This window comes from Anopheles maculipalpis, chromosome 3RL (assembly GCF_943734695.1).
Source record: "Anopheles maculipalpis chromosome 3RL, idAnoMacuDA_375_x, whole genome shotgun sequence".
Taxonomy (NCBI): domain Eukaryota; kingdom Metazoa; phylum Arthropoda; class Insecta; order Diptera; family Culicidae; genus Anopheles; species Anopheles maculipalpis.
The window spans coordinates 61,320,303-61,342,473 of NC_064872.1; the positions used below are offsets into that span (position 1 = coordinate 61,320,303).

A 22,171-nucleotide genomic window follows, 5' to 3' on the forward strand; every position below is an offset into this window, starting at 1 on the left:
GGTTCCTGACACAATCCATCCGAAATGTGTCTCTCGTAGCATCGGCATATTGGCTTCAAGTTCAAGTTGGTTCGGCCTGAGGATTTCAAAGAACAACTCGGCTCCGATCAACATATCTACCTTTTGCGGCTTGAAGAACATTGGGTCTGCTAGCATGGTTCCGATGGGTAACAGCGAAAGGTCGATGTTCACGTTGGATGTTGGAATGGTACCGGTCACTTTAGGGGTTATCAAACACTCGAGATTCACTTCGTAGCAGGAGACACGTGATCTTATTTTCAACTCCACTTTATCACGGGCTAGTGTGCGTAGCGCGTTAATACCCGTAATTGGAACGTTAGCTGGTTTCACAGGAAGTTGAAGACGATGAGCTAGCTCTTCGGTCACAAAATTGACTTGTGAGCCAGTATCCAACAGAACGCGGCAGAGATGCGGCATATTCCACTTATCATACACGTTCACGACAGCAGTGAGCAACAACACAGTCTTGGAAGTTTGGGCGACGTTCGATGAGCATGTGAAGGGCACAGGTTGCTCGGCGATGGTAGGGTTATTCATGTTTCTATTTGGGCGGGACTGTGATGCCATATTCGGTTGCACGTTTACACTGGATGTCGTAGGATGGGTTGTGTTCTCATACGGGAATTTGGTTTCGCTATGGAGTAACGTATGGTGTTTACGATGGCATTTGCGACAGGATTTGTCGGACGGACAATCACGAATACGGTGGCCTTTTCGCAAGCAGTTGAAGCACAAACCAGTGGCTCGGACTCGTTCATTTCGTTGGGTAGGATTCAGGTTGGTTAAAATAGAGCACTGAACGTTCTTATGGTTTCCATGGCAAATCTCACATTGGTCAGAAACGGTTGCAGCAAAAACATGGTTCTTTGTTGTTGGGTTCTTAATCTGTTTTTCTCTGACATTTGTGCTTGCAACAGGGTTCTTACATCTTTCTAACACGGACACAAGATCTTTCAAAAACGACATGGTCTTTTCATAGCCGGGTTGTTCATTCTTGGCGACACTACCTTCCCACAGTTTCTTCGTTTCAGGATGAAGAGCTTGAGCGATGAGATACACAATCATTGCACGGGAAAGTCCGGTAAACTCTTCTCCAAGGTATTTCAAGTTCTCGATATGGCTGTCTATCTCTTCCACTAGTGAGCGTAGTTCTTCGTAGTTTTCGTGCTGCTGTTTCTTTAGGTTTAACAGACCATGGATGTGAATATCAACTAAACGCCTTTTGTTTTCGTATCGATCGGTTAGAAGCTGCCATGCACGTTCGTAATTTCCTTCGTTGATAGTTCTTTCGTCGATCACTTTTGCCGCTTCACCGCACAACGCTTTCTCCAGGTGATATAGCTTCATGCGTGAACTATCGTTTGATTTTTCGACAACGTCCTTGAAGATGGTCTTGAAACGTTCCCATTCTTCATATTTTCCACTGAACGAAGGAATCGGTCTAGGGAGCGGTGCATGGACTACAATGGACGGAACGGCGTTGCTGGAAAACCCTGCAAGTGTTGGTTTCTTTTCTAGTAGGATTTCCTCAATACATTCTAATTCCAACAAGACCTTTTCGTGGATGGATCGGAATTCACGGAATCTTAGTTCATGCTTGGAACGCTCACTCACACTAACACGTTTTACCAACTCACCATAGTGCTTGTCGAATTCATCATACGATGCATCTATTTTTCTGCGAAACACTTTGCACTGCGCTGACGATACCGTGTCCTTTTCGGCTTTGTTCTGCGTAAGCACATGGTTTATACGTGACAATTCTTGAAACGCCAAGTCACACATGTATGCGCTGCATTCTACCTCCGGTGATACTTTCACAGTAACATTATTTTCTACGCTGGATTCTTCACTTGGAGGGACAACCACGGAAGGTTTCACTTGTATGACGCGGGAGGAAAGAGGTGTGCTGGACATGCTAGGAGCGGCGCGTTGGAGGCGGGCTACACGCGTCGCACGGGGTTTACGCGGTGCGCGGAGGATTTGCAACTTGGGTGGCATCGTGCATATAATCTTTTTCACAGGATCTTGGAAAATCACGAACTAACACAAGGATTCAGGAATCTACGGGATGACGCAATCGGGAAGCAGCGTCACAATTCACAAGCCGGAAGATGGCGGATTCTCTGGTTCAACACTATCACGATTCAATAATATGACGCAATCGGATTGAAGCGTCACTATTCACAGGGCCGGAGGATGGCGGATTCACTACTTCAACTGTTATTTCACAATTCACACTTCACGGTGCCGGTAGATGGCGGATACACAGTTTATTTACTTTATAGAGCCGGAGGATGGCGGTCTTCAGTAGAACACTTCATAGAGCCGGAGGATGGCGGGTCGCAGTAAAACACTTCATAGAGCCGGAGGTTGGCGGTCTTCACTACTTCAATCCGGTTCGGACGGACCAAAATTTATGTTCGGACCAAAATCAATTAGCCAAAACATAAAGTTGGTTTACTTTTGTGGACTGTATTTTCTTTCTTTTGCTCTGTCGGTACACACGTGTTCACTGCGACGCTTCGGAAATCACACTCCTTCTTTTCTCTCTACTCTTCTACTCACAACACTTCGCTATGTGGCAACGGGAGCGGAATGATTCCGTTCCGGTGGGGATGACATGTTCTTTTGATGGATTTGAAATATCCGTTGCGGACGGAACAATAACCTTAAGCTGAAATTTATGTTAGTGTATTGGTATTGGTATCTAGTACGAGTTGTCAAATCCACTAAAATGCTCTTTAGTAAAACACACTCTTCAGCGTCTTCAATCAGCTTTCTACTGAAACATCTATTGAAAATACACTAAAACAAAAAACGAACTAATTAAATCGATCTTTTCCTAGGGTTGGGTTTGTTGTAATTTAGATCCGCCAAAAATGTTTTTAAGCTTGTTTACTCAAGTGTGGGTGTAGTATTTTTACACCAATAGAACGTTCAAAATATTAACTTTATTGCTCTATCGCTTCATTGCTTATTTATAACCTCTGAACTATGAACTATGAACTACACCTACACCAAGAGCAACCATTTGGTTTGTTCGTTGGAAATCATTATCAGTAATTGTATTATTTCGGAACTGGAGTGATGATTGACCAGCGCAAATCCCTAACAAACACAAAAGTCAAACTAAACTCTTACTTTATCCAAGCGGCATAATCATATTAAGAAGTATTATTCGTGATTCTTTCCACTCGACTCCTTACAGCTGTGCACGCAAATCTTTCAAGACAAGCAAAATGTTCTTACGTTTGCTTTTCGCTCTACGACCAATCTAAAACAACACCAAAAAAATTTCTGGAAAACTCCCCGGAAGTAGTGCTTGCGCCATTGCAAGGTTTGCAAACGAATCGCAATTTTCCCCTTTTTGTCGTACAAGGTGTGCATAGACCAATCCCCAAATCCAGCAACACTCGTCCAAACCAAAATCGGTTATCCTTCGTTTGCATTCCGTTCTTCGCTGGCTGCAGTAAAAAAAAGACTGTAATGTAAATCGACCTCAACCACGATGGAACTAAACCAGGAACTTACCAACAAAATCCTGGTGGAATATTATTTATATTCTACAAAACCACAACCCCCTAAGGAAACTGTCGTTCCTTCTCTCTCACTCGTTTTCTCCTTCATCAATCCACCGACTGATGCGGCACGGGTGGATGAAATAAATCTTTCACAAACATTTGACAAATATTGACTGCGGCAACGGAATGGAAATGGTAACGATGCCATCCAAAATGGAAGCGTCACACATACGAAAACACACACACACATGTGTATGTGGCCCGGTGCTCCGGTTTGGCATTATGCAGGCAGAGCCATATACTTTATGGGTCGTTTACGTCGTCAAGACGCTGCACCTACAGCTGGACCGGTGTGTGGAAGTTGTGAAGCACCTGGAACGCAGCAAGAACGCAAAAGGATCGGTTTCGTTGAGCACAAATTTTCAAAGTAGATTTTTATGTCCGTGCCTCTATTTGCATATTATTACGTACGCGTTCCAAATGTCAAGTGCGGAAGCAATTGTTGGTACCGTCGTTTTGTTAGGTCTCCTGCACAGGTGCACTGCTGGCGAAAGAGCGCCGCGAGGGCTTTTGGGCTGCTTTATCCGTGCAAATTATGAATCGTCAAAATGGCGCTTGGTTCGATTTCATTAGTATTGCTTCCATCGGGCTGGGAGTAAAACTTTGCAGACAAAAAAAAAAGTATCATGCGAGTTTAGGGGAGGTTGTTGGTTGAAGTGTTACAAATTGCTGTATGATTCTTGTTGGCGATGCAATTACCGAAGTGGATATTGCTGGTTTCTTATGAGTAGCTTTTTTTACCAAACTCTAATCCATAATATTAAATGACGCAACTGTAACAACCACAATGCAGCCACGATAATTAGATTTAAAAGCAATAGAGACACAGTTGCTAAAGTGGCTAATAAATATGAATGATAAGCTCGCTCTGTAGCTGATTAAACATTCTCAAATTTTCAAAAGGAAATTAAGAAAACCAGCATCCCATTTCGTCTGATTCCTGGTATATGCAAAACAGAACACAAACAGCAACATGAGCAAGCTTCCAAAGGCGAAACATTCGCGCACATTAATTAATCGAATAACGCTGCATAGAGGGATGGCTCCATTCGTCAGCCGGGCGAAGTTCGAAAAGCACTACTTTCTTAGAAGGGCTGGAAGGAAAGATTAGCACAAACCGCGCACTCATCAATCACGAAGATAAATGATGATTATTTGTATTTATAAGCGGATACCCCATCGACCCAGTTCGTCCCACCCTATCCATCCATTTTCGGCGTACGTATGGCCAGCTTTGGCGCACGTGGATGTGATGTAATGTAATTTATATTTGCCCAAATTGGTTATGTTTCTTTGCGATATTTGTTTGTTTGTTTTTTTTTTTCGTTTTCTTTCCTCCCTGCCACTGATGATGTCTCTATTCATGGGAAAGTAATCTTACAATTTTTCATTCTCTCAATACTTTCAGGTGATGGCGCACAACACAACCGTCCAGCTTGGTGGTGTCGCGTTCCTGGTGTGCAAAGTGGCCGGCGTGGACAGAGTGGGTGTAAATTGGGTTTGTCTAAGTGTTTGATTTGCATTTCCTTCCCACCGTTGCACGAAAGATGTACAAACCAAAATTTGTTACTAAAGCAATGAATGTTTGTGTGTTTGGCATTTTAGAACAAGGTGTGGAAAACATAAACATTCTGGTGCATTTACAGAAGTAGCGATCGGGTATCACTATTGAATTGGAAACTTTCATTCATGTAGTAAAAGAAATTTTTCTCCTTTATTAAGTAGTGATATGTTGTTTTGAGTAGAATGCATTTCATAACATTAGTTCAAAAGTTTTTTTTTGACCTCTTTTACTCTGTACATTTGTGCTGATTAATTGTTACTTACGCACTAATCGGGAGCCACAACCGTTCCGCCGTCTTGATCAACGATTCTCGAAAGCATTCACGGTGTACCACCGTCGTCTGCCAAACCATTACGTCAGAGATTCTATTGGAAATTAGAACGCATTAAATGTAAATATGGCCTATCTTCTATCTTCCGTGTGAAGAGCCTGCAAAGACTTTACGAGCTGGGTGCTATTCTCATAAGAGTAGTAGCTTACGGGAGCCTGGCGAGTCAATTACGCTGCACGGTGGTAAGATCGACGAGAATTATTGATTGCTTTCAAACGTATGATCACCTATAAGTAGATAAACCCAGCAGAAATTAGTTTTGTTTTTTTGAGTCTTAGAGACTACATTGGCCTCTCTATTGTATAAATAAGTGGTATATTCTCATACGAAAGTATTGCAGGTGATTCTTAAATATTATGGAAAATATCTTCTTCTTATTGGTTTAACGACCTCTAAGGTCATGCCGGCCATCGAAATAGCTTTCTAGACTGCCGATACCACGTAGTAGGTTAGTCAGGCCTCACTACGAGAGGACGGTCCGGATTGGATTCGAACCCCGCTCCTGCCGTTTGAAGACCGGCGCCGCTGTTGCTTACACCATCGGGCCGCCCCGATTGTGGAAAATATGTAAAAATCTAATGAGGCGATTCTGCTGGGGTTTTTCGGGTGATAGAATCGGTGTCTAGTTGGCAGGTGGCTAGGTGTGTCGTGTATCCATGGCAATCGGTGAGGATGTGGCGGACGGTGATGTCAACACCATAGAAGCTGCAGAGTGGAGGACTGGATGTTTCTAGGAGGTAGGAGTGTGTAAGGCGGGTATGACCTACTCAAAGGCGGGAAAGGAAACGTCGGATGTGGCTGGATTCGATATCTTCCCATGAAGCGGTGTTGTGCTTGATAGGGATAGGAGTTTGTTGCTTAGATCTAGGATGTGCCATGTGAAGTTCCAGTGTTGGAAGATAAGGGTGTTGGTGAAGCGAATGACATCTCGGCGTGAAAGGGTGTTGTGTGGTTCATCAGGGCGGAGTCGACCATTGTTGGCAAGTTGGTCGGCCTTTTCCATACCTCACGGTAAAGTTTGTTGGAGTTTGATGGCACAGTTATCATTAGGGGAGTGGATCCCACAGCTGCAGAAATTAGTGTTGATTTACAGGACCACTACTCGTGCCACCAACATATTGGTTTTTCATTAAGTTTTTCAAACGATAATTTCTCTCACATGCTAGTTACTTTGCTAATTCGTTACTTCATATCAAAGCTTTATTTGTTATTTTTGCAGACAAGCAAAGCGTTTTTCCCAACACAATCATATTTTTAATTGAAATAAATTGCATGTCTCATGCAGAGGCCTTTGTAATACCAAAAACTGACATTTAGAAAAGGTTTATTTAAAGATCAATTATTAACAGTAAACAAACACGTGGCTTCCATGTTATCAAAATTAAATTTGCTAATAAATGGTCACGTATCTAAACAAGAATCCTGAGCCCATTTACATGTTATATAAGTAAAGAATTAGTAAAAATATGCAGAATCAATGAAAAGTATAATAATTATCATTCAATTCTTTATCGGATAAGGTTAGTTCCTGGTTTCAAACCATTTTCTAATGCTTAGCAACTTATTTATAGCCCTTTAGAGCGTAGTCATAAAATAAAGGTTTATTTTTAAGAAGGTTATAAGTGTTTTACGTGCCGCATATTAGGGCAAATATAAAAACTTAAACCTTGATTATCCGTTTTTAGCATCGGAGTAATATGTTTTACATTCAAGGTATTGTATTACGATATTATGGTATAAACAATATAATAAAAGATCATATGATGATCTTTTATCGTTCACATCAAGCATTTGATGGGAACGTTTTCTACAGATATAAAACAGAATTGCGAATAGAATCCAACTTATTGTAGAAAAAATTCTTTTAAATTCAAGCTCAGAAATATGGAAAAATAATATTTGGAAATCTATTAAAAGAAACTTAAAATGGAATGAGTCATGTACGACCACATGATGTTAAGTGGATGGCAAAAAAAGTTATTTTACAAAATTATCTGCAATGCGATAGGTGTGTTAATTTTAGGTATTCTCTTTTTGTGTTAAAGAAATAAAAATCATTTTCATACAAGTAACTGCATGTCAATAATTAGAACTGCTAGCAAAAGAAAAAAGTTTATGTTTCATATTTAATTTCTGTTCAAAGGAAATCCGAGACATTTCATTTGGATTCTACGGTAACAACCACCATGAATTTTGTTTTAATCAATGTCCATTCGGTTATTTTGACCCGCAACCAATTTTCCGTTCATTTTGGTTTTTATATTTGTATTGTAATGCTACCCTACCGTTTCCAAAATAATGATAACCCATTTCTTCAAACGTAACAACGCATGATAATTGATTGGTTTGTTGAATTGCGAAACTTACACTCAACATTGCATCGTGTTGCACATCGCTCACCCAGTGCGTATGTGTGTAATGATGAATCGCTAATTGTTTGTTGCGGCATGAAAGCAACATGAAATTCAAGCCAATTAAAAGCTCGCCCCCTTGCAAAAAGTATAATAACAAGGTTTATGAAAACAACAACAAAAAACAACAAACAAAACAAAAAGCACGTCAGAACTATTTCGTTCATATCAATTTACAACGCATCGAGCGAAACATTTTTCCGCTTCTCAATTGAAAGCCTTTTGTTCGGTATTTTTCGGTAGCTTGTTTCCCGCCTTACCCCACAGCTACGGCCAACTGCTTCGTACCATTGATTTATGGCGATTATTTACGACCACCGGAGCCAACGATTTCACTGCAGTATCTAGTGCGCTAATCCTCATTAGCTTTCAGCTTCGTCTAGCTCGCCTAGCACGCCCAGTTGCGCTATCTGTTTTGCGAAGAAAAACACATTAGCCTACCGGCCACCGTGCCGGGTCTTTTCGACTCAATAATTTTTGGCCGATACGTTCCATACTCAGCTAACCGGTGGGTCGGAAAAATCGGAGCCAAATGCCCGCTCCTATTGCAACGTGCGCTATTCTAATCTTCTAGACGACTTGGACGAGCAGCAAAGTGCAAAGCTAGGGAAAAGTAAAGAGAAAATAGAAAACACAAAATTACCAGACCGTTCCGGCGCACCATTCCAGAAAATGGGGCCAGTGTGAAGCCAGCACTGAGTTATAAACAACAGTGAAAACACACAAAAAAACGCATACAGAACACGTACAAGTTTCTCCGCTGGCACCGCTGGTACGTATTGTGATGGAAGGTAAATATTTATTCGCTGAAAAATCCACCAATTCGGCGAACTCCAAACGGGAGGGATTAGAAAGAATGCAATTCGATCCTGGCTTGGTTGATCGGACAACGCTGGACAACCATGATGGGCCGTATGCCCCGGTATTTCGTGGTAAAGGCTCAGCAAGTTTTTAATAAATAAATATTCAGAACAACGATTCGGACGCTTAGGAGGCAGGACCAGCTAGGTGGCTGTTCGTATGTTGGCATGAGTTGATGCGTCCATCCAAAAAGGCAATGAAATACTAACATACACACCAGCATAGTTCTTTACAACTCCGCTCCATGAGTATAAATGACCCGAATGCAACATGCGCTACACATGCAAAAGCAGTAGCGAGAACGAGAAACAAACGCATTGTAAAGGGTAATAATTTATCTTTAATGTTCATGATAACTTATTTGCTGAGAAGTGTTGTGCAGTTGCTGCTTAACATTTGAATGATTTTCCCTACCAGTGGTGCAACGAGTGCAACGGGTTAGCAGAAGAAATTATTGCACACTTACTCCATCCCTTGGGGTTGGTTTTTGTGTTTCAGTGGAGACTGGAATTTTCAATAGTAAAATGTGTACACGACACGAAATAACCCCGAAAACACCCATGAGGTAACAGGACGAGGAAAAGCAGGGATGACAGTGTTTGCATACGTTAGTGATTATTTATGAGATCCCGGTCCTACTGTTTCGTCGGTTATTGAACCGTCCGTGCGATAGTATTTCTTTAGTTTCGTCTTTTAGTTCTACCCTGCAGTGGGTCCATTGTTTGCAAACCATATTGTATCTGCTTTGTGTTTTAGGGGTTTTTTTTTGTTGCACATAGTGATCGAGTGGAACAAGCTGGTGTTTTAGTTATGGGTGTGGAAAGTTATGGATGGAACAACAGGAAGGGGAATAGGGCACTGCACCGAAGGAAGCAAATGGTTATGATGGGCAAGGAGATTTTATTTGTCATTTGCTTATGCTGTGGGTGCTCCATGATAGCTTCCACTATCATTTCAGGTGACGATGCAACTGTTGGGTGAAGTTAACTCGCTTGTGAATCAAACGCAAACATAATTTATGAATCTTTGTCACTAGAAAAAATAGCTTTAAACATTTTTTTTTATTTTATTGATATTTGACTAGAAACACTTCACCACATCTTCGATGTTTAAGATCGCAGTTAAACAATTTGAAAAAAAAAATCTTGGGATATGTCCATAAATTACGTAACGATTGAATTGGGGGAATTAACTCTTTAACGCTAAGATTTGTAAAACAAGGGACAGAGGTGTGTTGTGTAACAGAAAAATATATGCAACTAAAGTTCAGGACTCGATTTTTTTATTCATGTCGATTGCTCCAAAATTTAAATCTTTTTTTTTCTTAATTCTTTCGGCAAGGAACAGTCCGGCCGTATTGCTGACTAAGTCATACTCCGTAGTGAGGATAGTCAGTCGTCACTACGGGGGGACGGTCCGGATGCGATTTGAATCTCGGTCCTGCCGCTTGAAGACCGGTGTCGATGTCGCCTATACCACCGGGACGCCCCAAAATTAAAATATTACTTTAAAACTATTCATTTTATTCATTATACCCCTGGATCAAAGTCTCAACTTTTTGTGTAGCACATGTGTTTGTTACAGTCTAAAATGTACAACTTCTAGCCCGTTAAAGATCGCCACCGCTATTGCATCCACCACTGAAACAACTTTTTTTCGTAATATTTGCGATAAAACGTTGAATAAACCTGACATTTTATCAAAAAAATTTAATTTGATGAATTTTTTAAAGGTGAGGGTTGCATTACCGTTATGTAATATTGAAGGGAAGGGGGGGGGGAGAGGGTGTCACTCCTGCGGTACGTTTCGTTACGATAGGGAGGGGATAAAGAAATCTCGATTTCGGCGTCACGTAATTTGTGGAACGACAAGCCCTTCTTTCAACATTTCTAGAACGGCTTTCTTGCTTAAAGTATCCTGCAGATCGAAACAGACTTTGAAAATTTACTTATTTAACAGGTTCAATGTTCTGAACTTGTGTTCTTTTCGTTTGAACATCAGAAATTCAATACAAAAACCAAAATATAGATTGAACTCGATTTAAGCCAATGCGGAATATATGAATTATTGTCCAGAAAGTCGAAAAGATTTCGGGGATGAAAGAAAACCTTCGTTTTTTAGTGTGGTTCATATTTTGAAAGGTGATTTCCTTGAAAACTATGGCAAAATGCATACTGAACCTGAAAATCCTCATAAGCGCTGTACTTTGGAATCGAGAAATTTTCATATTTTAACGAGGTTAGCTCGTTTGCGGTCAGAAAAAGATCATTTTGGATATTGTGTGGCTGGTGTACAAATTTCTGATCAGTATATCAAGTGTGGATCTCGATTCAACAGCATTTTACTTGTAACAACCAAAATTCCGAAAATCAAAGCTTTATTTTGCAATTCCAATAGAAACGTGTCAATTACTGTTTTTCGAATCTAGCAGTTCTTTCTGGATTAGACCCAATGACCGCCTTGATGACTCGTGGCATCCTCGCCAAACGCTGATTAATCAACAACCAAAACCATTTCCTAGTATCGTCTTATGGCCAGGATTTGCGTAACCTCATGGGATTCCAATAGGGCGAAAACAGAACTTCCGTTAAAAATATGTTTTTCAACGAATTGTTTTTTTTTTTTAAATTGCGATTTAAAATGGTTTAATGATACAAAAAAAACCTACTTACTGTCCTTTTTACAAACCTGTCTTTTTACTGAGTACAGGGAAAAATCAAATATCTGCATTAGCAATTCCACATTGTTAACATTTCAAACGATACATACTCATCACACCGCAAGAGCTCTACGGTACTTCATCGCTCCAATCGCTCGCATTCAGATCACAGCTCCCGCCACTAGTGGCTTTTTAATAGATTTTAGTTTCGTAATAAAGACTTAAAACTCTCGCACCCTAACCATACTTTATGCCGCATAGCTGTTGCTACAGCTGTCGATTAAACGTACGCCCGAAAAACTTGATCCCGAAACACTAACTGACAGAGCGCATCGTTAAAAGTTTGCGACATAAAATTAGTCGACCGAGCAATCAATAAGCCACTACGCACTTCTCGTTCTCTCCCTCTCTCTTTCTCTCTGTTGCATTCTGCTGAAATTGACGGTAATAACACTTCAATATTGTGCCATAAATCTTCCCAGTTTGTTTCGGATCGGGAATAGGGAAAGCTAAATGGTGGGTGGTGGCCAGAAGCAGCAAATGGGCCCTCTGTTTATCATATTCGATTGTCAACGTCTTTGCAAGCAGCCGGGCATTGTGAGCATGCTGATGGGCATTATGAAAATTGAATGTTGATTTGACGAAGGCAGACGGTTGGTCGGATAAATGTAAGTGTTCGTTTTTTTTTTATGTCGTTGCTTCTTTTGTGCTTCTGTACGCAAAACGATTGCTCGCCAGATCCCGATCCCAACGATAGATCGTTTGGTGATGGATGCGCTCAAGTGGCTGTAGCGATTGTTTTATCCATGTTGCGGAAGCAAGAATAGAGCCTCAATTCTTGTTCCCAAGATGCGTCAACCAAGGATAAAACAGAACTCTGGTCCTAGCTCTATTCCAGCTGATGCTACTACACCCACTCAGCACTGGCTAGCACCATTAGGAAAAATGATTGGCGATAAAATAGAACATTAAGCACGCGTTGACTCGCAAAGCAGCGAAGTTGTCGGTTGAAGCAGGATGCTGCAGTGGGATGTTACTGTTTTGTGTGTGTGTTACCGCCTCTTGTGCTGCTAATACTACACGCCAAGAAGCAGTAACGAGCTGATAGCGTTGAAAGAGCTTTTAGCTTTGAAGAATGGAAGAGTGAATGCTGTTAGTTGAACGGCAAGAACAACAGCAGCAAAAAAACGGAAATAGCAAACTGAGTTTCCAGCACACTGAAAAGAAGCTAAAAAATGCCTCAAACGAATGATGGGTGGCGAAGCAGACACAGCCCAAGGCTAGCAATTTAACGGCAGGAAGCTGAACCACTGCCCCACCCCTGCCAAGATTGAAATGGGAATCACGGTCCTGGCAAACGGAAAAAATGGATCAAAATTTTCTCACACAGTAAACTGAATTGGTTTCGCAACAGCAGAAGCGGGAGATAGAAAGAGCAAGAAATCCTTAGAAGACGTGATAAATCTGTGCAATTTTTACTTGCTTTTGATACTATTTATTTCGCTGCTCTTTTTCCGGACAGTTTTCCATTGAATTTTATCGAACGTGTACAACACTTACAAGAGCAGGATTTTGTATTATTAGGTTTAAAGTTGACCAGTTCACAAATCACTCAAAATATTCTATACCTTCATTTATTGTTCGCTTCCGAAAAATATAACAAACAGTCGACTCTAGTGAATCCCTTTCAAACAATATGATCGGAACGCTACTGAGCTTAGACAGATGCACTAAAAGCTACACAGAAAAACAACTGTCTTTAAATTATTTGGAGCAAAATAAACTTCCCCCTCAACATCGAGCCACTCAAAACCATAAGAAAAGAAAACAATCAACAGCGAGACGAGATTTATTTCCTTCCCAAATTTGATGGCGATATTTATTTTCCGCCAAATGCATTGATTGTTATCCGTTCATTGCTCGTGGAGATGGAGAAGCAAACAGTAGTAACGATATGGAGCGGAAAAAAACATAAACCTGTAACGGCTGTAACGCAGCGAGATTACGATATGGGAGCTAAGTCGAATAAAAAACACAAACGAAACAAAATAAAGCAAAACAAAAAACAAACGAAACTGATGAAACGATAGAACACTTCCACTGAAAGCGAACCATTTCATCATTCTTCACACGGTAAGCATTCACTTTGAAATGGTTCGCAATCGTGTCCTGATTGTGTCAAACAAGGCGAGGGTTGCAGCTTAATGTTGGATATCACTTCAGCGCCTGATCGCATCAACGGGACGGCCCACACGCACCACAGTAGATGCGAAACAATGTTACCCGTTAGCGAGAAAGCATCAAAATGCGTGAACTTCGCATGTAGAATATTAAAAAATGTTTTAAAGTGGTGAAAAGAAACGCACTTGTGTCTTTCACCCACTCCGAGCGATTGCAGAACGTTCAAAAGATGAAAAGGTAAAGCGTGTTGCGAAGATTTACGCAATTTTTGCTTACTTCCCGAGTTCTCGGGAACGTCGGCGTTTTGCTGCGTGCGTGGGTATGATGTTGTGATTTATTATTTAAGGTAATCGATATGGTAGAAGTCGTGCAATTTTGTTTGTTGATTTTGACAAAGGAAGATGTAAAAAATGGGTGCTTATCTGCACTTCTTTTAATCTAAACCAGTCATGATAGGGTAGAGTAAGGCTCTCTCTCTCTCTCTCTCTCTCTCTCTCTCTCTCTCTCTCTAGAGTATCTGGTATCTAATCTCAAATTTATGTTTATGAAGCACGAATTGAGAGTTGGATGTTTGATATGTACTGCTTGGTGGTGAGTTTGCGATTATTCACAAAAAATACGCTAATGCTACACGACGCTAATGCTACGTGCGAATTTCGATTCATCATGGTTTTGTCGAAGAGCGATAGACATCCTTTTCGATCTTTTTTCGGTTTTTTTTCATTGAAATTTTTATAGTTTAGTGTAAAAAATGTCAATAGCAAATGTCTAATGATTAGAAATAATTAGGCTAGTTCTTCAAGTCCTATAACAATTGAGCTTATAGCAGTGGGTGGGTTTGACGGTAAGCAAAGTGAGCGGCCGAGAAGCTCCACGTTATCCCGAGCTTGTAAAGGGCCCATTGATCCACGACAACCTTGCTTGAGTATGGTAACGTCATTTGGTGGCCTACTGCCCTTCAGCCTCTCGCACGGCTTGAAACCATTCAGCGAAAGTGTTCTCGCTTTGCCCTGCGTTCTTGGGACAAGCACTCTGACTACCGGCTCCAGCTTCTCGAGGAAATGATATTGAACGTCAGGCTACTGTTCCTGGCGGGGCTGCTAAATGGCAACTACTCTCAACAGTCAATCTCTATGCGCCTGCCCGTATTTTACGAGCGTGGTCCGTTTGCTCTCTGTAGATGATATGCGCACAGCTTTCGGATCTTCCGATCTTCCATAGTTTCCTTATGTCCCGTTGTACATTATTTTTGTGATGCGTTCGAACCTGTCATGTCTGACTTAGTGTTTATGAACAATATGAATGTCCTGCGTGCGTCGCTGTCAGAGCTGTAATTTACTAAAATACTTTTACGCTCTCGACAGGGATTTGTGGTCCGTCGGTCAATAAAACAAATTATGAAAACGTTATCGCTGATTTCCCCACTGTCTTATTAATTTCTTTAAATCTTTCTACTTCATATGCATCATGAATGAGTCAGTTAAAATGAGTCTTCGATTTGCTTCGAATCAAATTAGATTTTCTCAGTTTTATTGGTCATGACATGCATTTAACACTATTTCTCCCGAATTATAATCAATTAATGATGTACTACAAAAGAATAGTGGAGATAATTCAAAATAAAATTATTTATTTATTTATTTATTTATTTATTTATTTATTTATTTATTTATTTATTTACAATTGAATATGACGGTCCAGTGCCGTATTGTCAACACCACTTGTGTTGAAAAAAAAAATCAATTATATTGATAAGGCATTTTCTCCTTCTTTTTTGCCTTATCCCGGGCATACTCGGTTATGGTTGTGGTGATGGTGATGATGATGGTGATGATGATGATGATGATGATGAACATGTAATCATGGATGATGGTTCGGTTCTATTGCTGTGGCTATTGTAATGATGGTGGTTGGTTGCATCCAAATTCCGGCTATTGTGGTGTTGTGGCCGTTCTATTGTTGTCCTTTGTGGATTGGTCTGGACTGCAACGAACAAACAAATATTGTTAAGACAGCACATTTATTTGTCTTCGTACAGTGTTATCCAGTGCAGTCCAGCAATGACATTCCAAGCTCACTCTAGTCAACGTCCAGTCGAAGGATGATCGACAAGCTCCATCCCGCAGCAGCGAAAGCGACTTCACTACTCCCGAGACTGAGCCCGCCAAACACCCCGAACCCGACGCCAACACTGTCAAACTCAATGTGCCAAAACTGGATTGGAGTGGAGAACACTGCACTTTCTACAACGCCTGCCTCCCTTTTACGGCAGTGTTGGAATCACCCTCGAGTGCTGTTGCCCAGTCATCGGATCGCCCGTGGCACTACAAAAAATACATTTAAAACATAGACAACACAACATTTAACAAAAAAGGAATTGGGGAATACGAATAAGGATTGGAAGGATACTTGGGATGTGGAATCATAGGACAAGACCGTTATCTCTGGCGAATCGGTAAATGATCCTCATGTAGGGGAGGTCCTTGGTAGCCAACACTTCTCTGATTTCTGTACCCGGTCGTCTGCCGACATTCTCGACTGCGCTCAACAAGGAGGGTCTTGCGGTTTCAAACTTCACGCAAGACCACAGAAGGTGATCCACATCGTGGAATCCGTCACCGCAGCCACACACTTTTGTCTGAGCCAGAGTTATACGCTGTAGATGAGCATTCAACGAAAATAATTCGACATCAGTCGAGACATCATTCGTATGAACGCCCGGTCTACAGAGAGCCTATCGAACCAAGGCCGCAGGGACACTTGCGGAGAGATCGAGAAGAGAAAACGCCCGAGTTCATCCGCCTCCCACATGCTCTGCCAGCGAGACAGGAAAAGTTGCTGTGGAAAACGAAGGAACTCCTGGGCCAAGATAGGTCGGTCGTAAAAAGTGCCTTCTTTGACGCCTGTTTTGGTCAGGGAATCTATCTTTTCATTGCCGGGAATTCCACAATGAGAAGGGACCCAAATTAGCGAGATCTTAAACGCATTATCGAACATTGAGCCAAGCAGTTCAATGATTTTTATGGTGAGGAAATCCTGACTCTTAACAGCCTTCGGAGATCTCAGAGCTTCAATAGCACCAAGGCTATCAGTGAAGATGAAGTACTGGTCCGAAGGTCTCGCTACTATCATCGATAGTGCGTTATAAAATATAACTTAAAATAAAATTATAAGGCGCTTTTTTGTTTGTGAGTATTAACACGTTTTAATCGGTCTGCACTACTAACACCGACAAACGGATCGCAAAAGAGGAAGATCCTTGTAACGCAGCTAGCTCGTGATTTTACTTGCCACTCACACACTCATGCGTGAGTGTGTTCATCGTGTGAGGTCTATTCCTGTAATTATATAGATATGTAATAGTTGACATATTGAAAAATATGTATGTATACCATGAACAGTAAATATGGTAATTAATTGATCTCCACTGAAACTCACAATCACGCTCGATTTTTGTATCTATCTTCAGCTTCTGTTTCAATGTACAAATGGAGAAAAAAAATCGGGAATAAGACATAATATCCTACAAATAAATCATCCGTCCACATCTCGCCTTTACCACATGTATAGGGTTGGACTTGGTGGGTTGTTCCAAATGGGTATGCCTTACCCATTTTTCCTAGGAAAAAGCATATCCTACCGGAAGCTTCCAAGTTCAGCACAACTCATTCATATTCATCCCTCATTTTTAACTCTATTGCGTGCCGTCGTACCTTCCGCCGGTGCGTTTGGCTTTTCGATCGCCCTTTCGGAAGCATCCCGATCGGAATCTTTTCTTTCTACTTGGTTTTCTGTTCACTTCTTCCTTGAAGCTTCTTATCGAGTCAAAACCCGCTACGCAACATATTGTGCGAGGTGTTCGTGACGAAAGCATGATTTCGCTCGATGGCGGAAGTTTTGGGTGTTGCTTTTTTTTTGTTCTTCTTTTTCGATTGTAGATAATGAATTCCAGTTCCTCTCACTTCAATTGTTCCTTCACTCTACGCATGTTCTGGTTTTTGTGTTTTACCATTCAGCCCACCGTTTGCATCCGGAGACGAATCCATAATTGGTGGCAGAAAATGGTATATTTTTTTGTTCGTGGCAACTTATCGTAGAACACACACACAAAGCACACAGTAGCAATCGAACAACCGCCACACACTTCCGTTTCGTTGGTGGTAGTATTTACTAAATGACATCAAGATTTATCACCGACCGTCGATCACACGGTTCATCGGCCACTTATGCTTGCATTTTTTCTCTGTTTTTTGGTAGGAATTTTTATCTTTTCCATTCCGGGCTTTCATCAATTTCTTTTTTTTTTGTCTTCTTTTCTTTACATGTAACTACCCTGGCGCGCACGGTGACCGGAATTTGATCAACCGAAAACATTAAATTAATCGTTGATTAATGGGCGGGCCCCCCACTCTCGCACCCGGATGTGAAACCGAGCAGAATCAAATTTCGTGGATCAGACGGCGGGACTGGCACATCCTGTCGTCCGGTGCACAGATGTACACGAACGACGAACGGTTCGCGATTCTGCACACGCCCGGCTCCAACACGTGGACGCTACAGATTAAGTTTGTACAGCGCCGTGACCACGGTACCTACGAGTGTCAAGTAAGTTAATATTTCATTAAATGTTACTTTTAAATTGATTTATAGTATGAAAAGTGAATATGATGTGAAGATATATTTTCTAACTTCTGAAATCTTTAGTGAGTTCAAATACCGCAAAAGCCTCATCGCAGGAGATGTTCGTTATGTATCACATCGGTGTTCGGTTCGGTTCGTATTCAATTACGACTTTACAAAAATAAAATACAGCTTTACAGTGCTTTATGAAGCAGTGAAAATAATTAAAGTGCACTAATTTAACTTGAAAGGTTTACAGTTAACAATTGTACTTCATTAAGTTACGAGACTGTTGAGTTTTTAACACGCCAGAAGATAGGCAATCCGCCTTACACGAACACACTAACTAACGCCACGTATGCGAAAAAGTAGGAATTACCACTGGAATGTAGGAATTAAGGAACAAAAAATGTATACATCACTAACAGAGAACGGCTGCTCATGGTCACTTGGCTAGAAAATTCATGTAACAAATGAGTTTTAGAGAGGAACCTTCAGCAAGAAGGCTTTTGGGTTAAAATACATTTCGCATCCCGAGTCTGCCCAGTTTTGAATTCTTACCAAGGTCCTTGACGGGTAGCCGAAGGATGACACTTAAAAGCGTTCTCCGGCAGTTTTTGAAGCCTGAGTTGGGTATTCACATTCCCTTCCTGGTGTAGGCCGTAGCCCTACAGCGATACTGACAAATCATTGCTCTACTTTAAGCATGACATTAATGATTACACAAGATTATGACGGTCTAAAATGTGTTTTAATTTATACTGTCATGTAAGTTTTACTTTGCATTTAGCGACTCAACAAAACATCCTAAAAGTAATGGACTTCTTAGAAACCAAGCACAATGTGACCTCGACACCAATGGTTGCAAAAATAAGTCAACTGTTTGATTTCTATATAATTCTAAATTTAGATCAAGACCTATTAAGCTGTTATAGAAACAGCTGACTTTAAGTTTCATGAGGAAAAGACTCCTTTAGACATGCATTTAATTACTCGACATATATCTGAAACCCCTTTTAGTTTTCAATCATGGGTGCTAGTTGCTTATTGTTTAATAGTTTGTACGAAACTTGAAAATATAATTGAAGCAATAAAAAAGCGACATTACATGGGACTAACTATCTACCGACCCTTAAGCAAAAAAGCCAGTATCGGTAGGCCAAAGTCTCTTGAGGTGTTAGAGCCATATAGGAAGAAGTATCGTTAGAATCATTATGACAGATGAAAGCTACATAATTCGTTTTCAAACCTTCACACGGCAGGTGGTTTAAATCCGATCCGGACCGTCCCCTCGTAGTGAGGATTGACTATCCAACTACGTGGTATCGGGAAGTCTATGTCACGCCAGGCCGGCGTGATCTTAAAGATCGTTAAGTCAATAAAAAGAAGAAGAAGACGAAAGTTTATAAAATTGAGAACTCTGCTTGGGATGAACCTCAAATGAATGATTTTCACAAAATATTACAAGCATGCTATTTTTGGTCTATGATGAAAATTGCTTCCCTATGCAAATAACTGTATGAAAATCACACACATACATATTGTATGCCTTCCCAGTCCTACCGCAGTCACAATGTTCAACTTTAGCAAAGCTTTCTAATGAAACTAGGAAATAACCTTGTCCTGGAAATGTTTGTCTCGAATAAGCCATTGCTTTCGGCATCAAAACGACTTGATCAAATACAACCAAATATATATACACACACACAGCCCGAAATCATCATCATGTCGGTAAACTCACTAACCTTTCGTGACGCGCCCAGGCTGCGTAGAGTTCAAACGTCCTTATGGGCAAAGGCTTCCCAATGCTCATCGAGCAAAAAGACGATAGCTGCCGGGCATCCGGCCGGCCGACGAACTTTTAACGCTCAGTTACAAAACTTTCCCCATAACGGGTTGGGAGTAGTTGATGCTCTTCGTCTAAACTGCAGCCATCCATACATACAAAACGCGCAACTACTTTTGCTTCTGCTCCACTGCCAGCCATCCCCATCCACGAGACGGCCATCAGAATGTACAACTAAGCCAACGATAGTTTTAACCATTTCTGAGTCCAGACGTCGAGTTGGGTGAAAACTTTTCACCGTGTAGTAAACACACCAACATATGCTGCTGCCATGTGTTTTGGGCGAAATGAAATGAAAATTTTCATAAAACATCATCCATCCTGAGCCCTCCCTGCTGCGCCGGCCACTTGCCATTAGTACTGCGGAAAGAAACTTCATAAGTAAGAACGATCTGCACGCACACACACATGGTCTCTTCCACTTCTGCCCACCTTGTGCTCGGTTCGAACTCGGCGGAGGCATTCCACCGTAAGGGATGTGAGAGAAAATTGTGACTTTAGTGATTTGTAGCACTTGCGACTTTTGAGACGAGCCGGTTTTTGCAAGTAAATAGTAACGCTATCCGGCAGTTCATCAAAAGGTGCCATCTCATACCAGGGAGGACGGAGGAGCTTGCGAGAGATACTGGAAATGTAAGAAGCATTACAAACCGAGCAGCTTCTTCGCATGAAGATGCCCGAGATGAAGTGAAAATGATTGCAGAGCGTAAAATTAGTGGCGGATATGAAGGTTTACGAGTTTTATGAATTTATAACCGGGCTTACGCTGGCAGCAAGACGTCGTGCAGCACTCGGTGGCATGAAATTGCTTCCTTGTCGCCGGGAACATTTACTTACAACAGCATGGATGGATGATGTCTTCATATAAAGCTTAGAGCATGCTAGAGAGCTACTGGCAGGATGCAGAAGGCTTTTAAAAATGTTCTAATCTCTTCGTAATTACATTCTTCCGATTGGAGCCGTGTGGTTGGTGTTTATTCCTTTCTGCTGGAATGAGTCACATTACGGTTCATGTAGCAAATTTGTGCGAGTGTTTATGTTGAAGTGACACGTCTGAAATTGAAAACAAACTATATGGAAATGAGTTTGCGGCATGATGATATATGCTATTAAGTTGTGTTTCAGGATGCTAATAAGCTCAGAGACTTGAGCTCTAACGAATTATTTTTGCAGTTGGCCTCATCTGCGGGACAAAAACAGAATTCTGCGTTTATAGGCGCAATGACTGTCTACTGCAGTATCGTTACCGTCTTCTGAGTCTTGATAGTATTGGTTCACCATCCCAATCATTAAGCACAAGGCTTAATGATTGGGAATTATGAAGCCACACTTCGTATGATTAAGGTCCCATTTTCAATACTGTTGCGGATGCGTTCGATCTATGTATTGCACGCTTTAGAACAGCAGACAGTCTGCGACTCTTGAAAAGATCGTTTTTGAATGAATTTTCTTGGTCAAATATATTTAAAAAATAGAGATTTTTTTGTACATAAATTAAAATATCGGAATTTTGCCTTAGTGCCCTTGGCCAAATTTTTAAAAAATATACAATGAACAATTAAGGAGCTGATATCCGTTGAACCTGTAGACCATCCATTGAATGGCTTACTTCTTATTCTATTTCGATTCTATTCTATTTCTAAATTATATTCTTATTCTTGACTTGACGACTTACTAGGTCATACCAGCCATCGAAAAACTCGCGACACTTATTGATATCACTGAGTTGGCTAGTCAGTCCTAACTACAACGGAATGATCCGGATGGAATAATAATTTTCTGATCACAGGCACTGTTGTTATCCCTGTAAGCAGATTAGTTTTCGTTGAATTTTAAGAATATATTTTGTCTTAAATTAAAATGGCATTTCCTGGCATTTTCAAAGATTCATTGGTATTGCTTGGAAGTGTAGACTGATTTGTAAACTTTGTATAATTTTCGTTTTAGCGCTTAAGGTATTTTTCATATAAAATACCTTAAGTTCATATGCTAAATGAGCTTTATTTTCGTTGTATTAATTGTTTTTTTCATGTTTTAAAATTTCAACACAAATGATGTTTTTTCCGAAATGACAATACGTTCAAGTCAAACTT

The 22,171-nt window shown here is 40.9% G+C and overlaps 1 protein-coding gene across 2 annotated transcripts in view; it reads left to right on the plus strand.

Annotated features, from left to right (window-relative positions):
- Positions 1-22,171, plus strand: part of LOC126562638 (zwei Ig domain protein zig-8) — a 165,644-nt gene that overhangs the window by 51,218 nt on the left and 92,255 nt on the right. Inside the window, exons 3-4 of one of the 2 annotated variants that reach the window (XM_050219194.1) lie at positions 5,014-5,103; positions 18,050-18,217. In XM_050219194.1, the coding sequence (XP_050075151.1) occupies positions 5,014-5,103; positions 18,050-18,217 (258 nt within the window). The remainder of the gene's footprint in view (positions 1-5,013; positions 5,104-18,049; positions 18,218-22,171) is intronic. The other variant, XM_050219195.1, reaches the window with a different exon arrangement.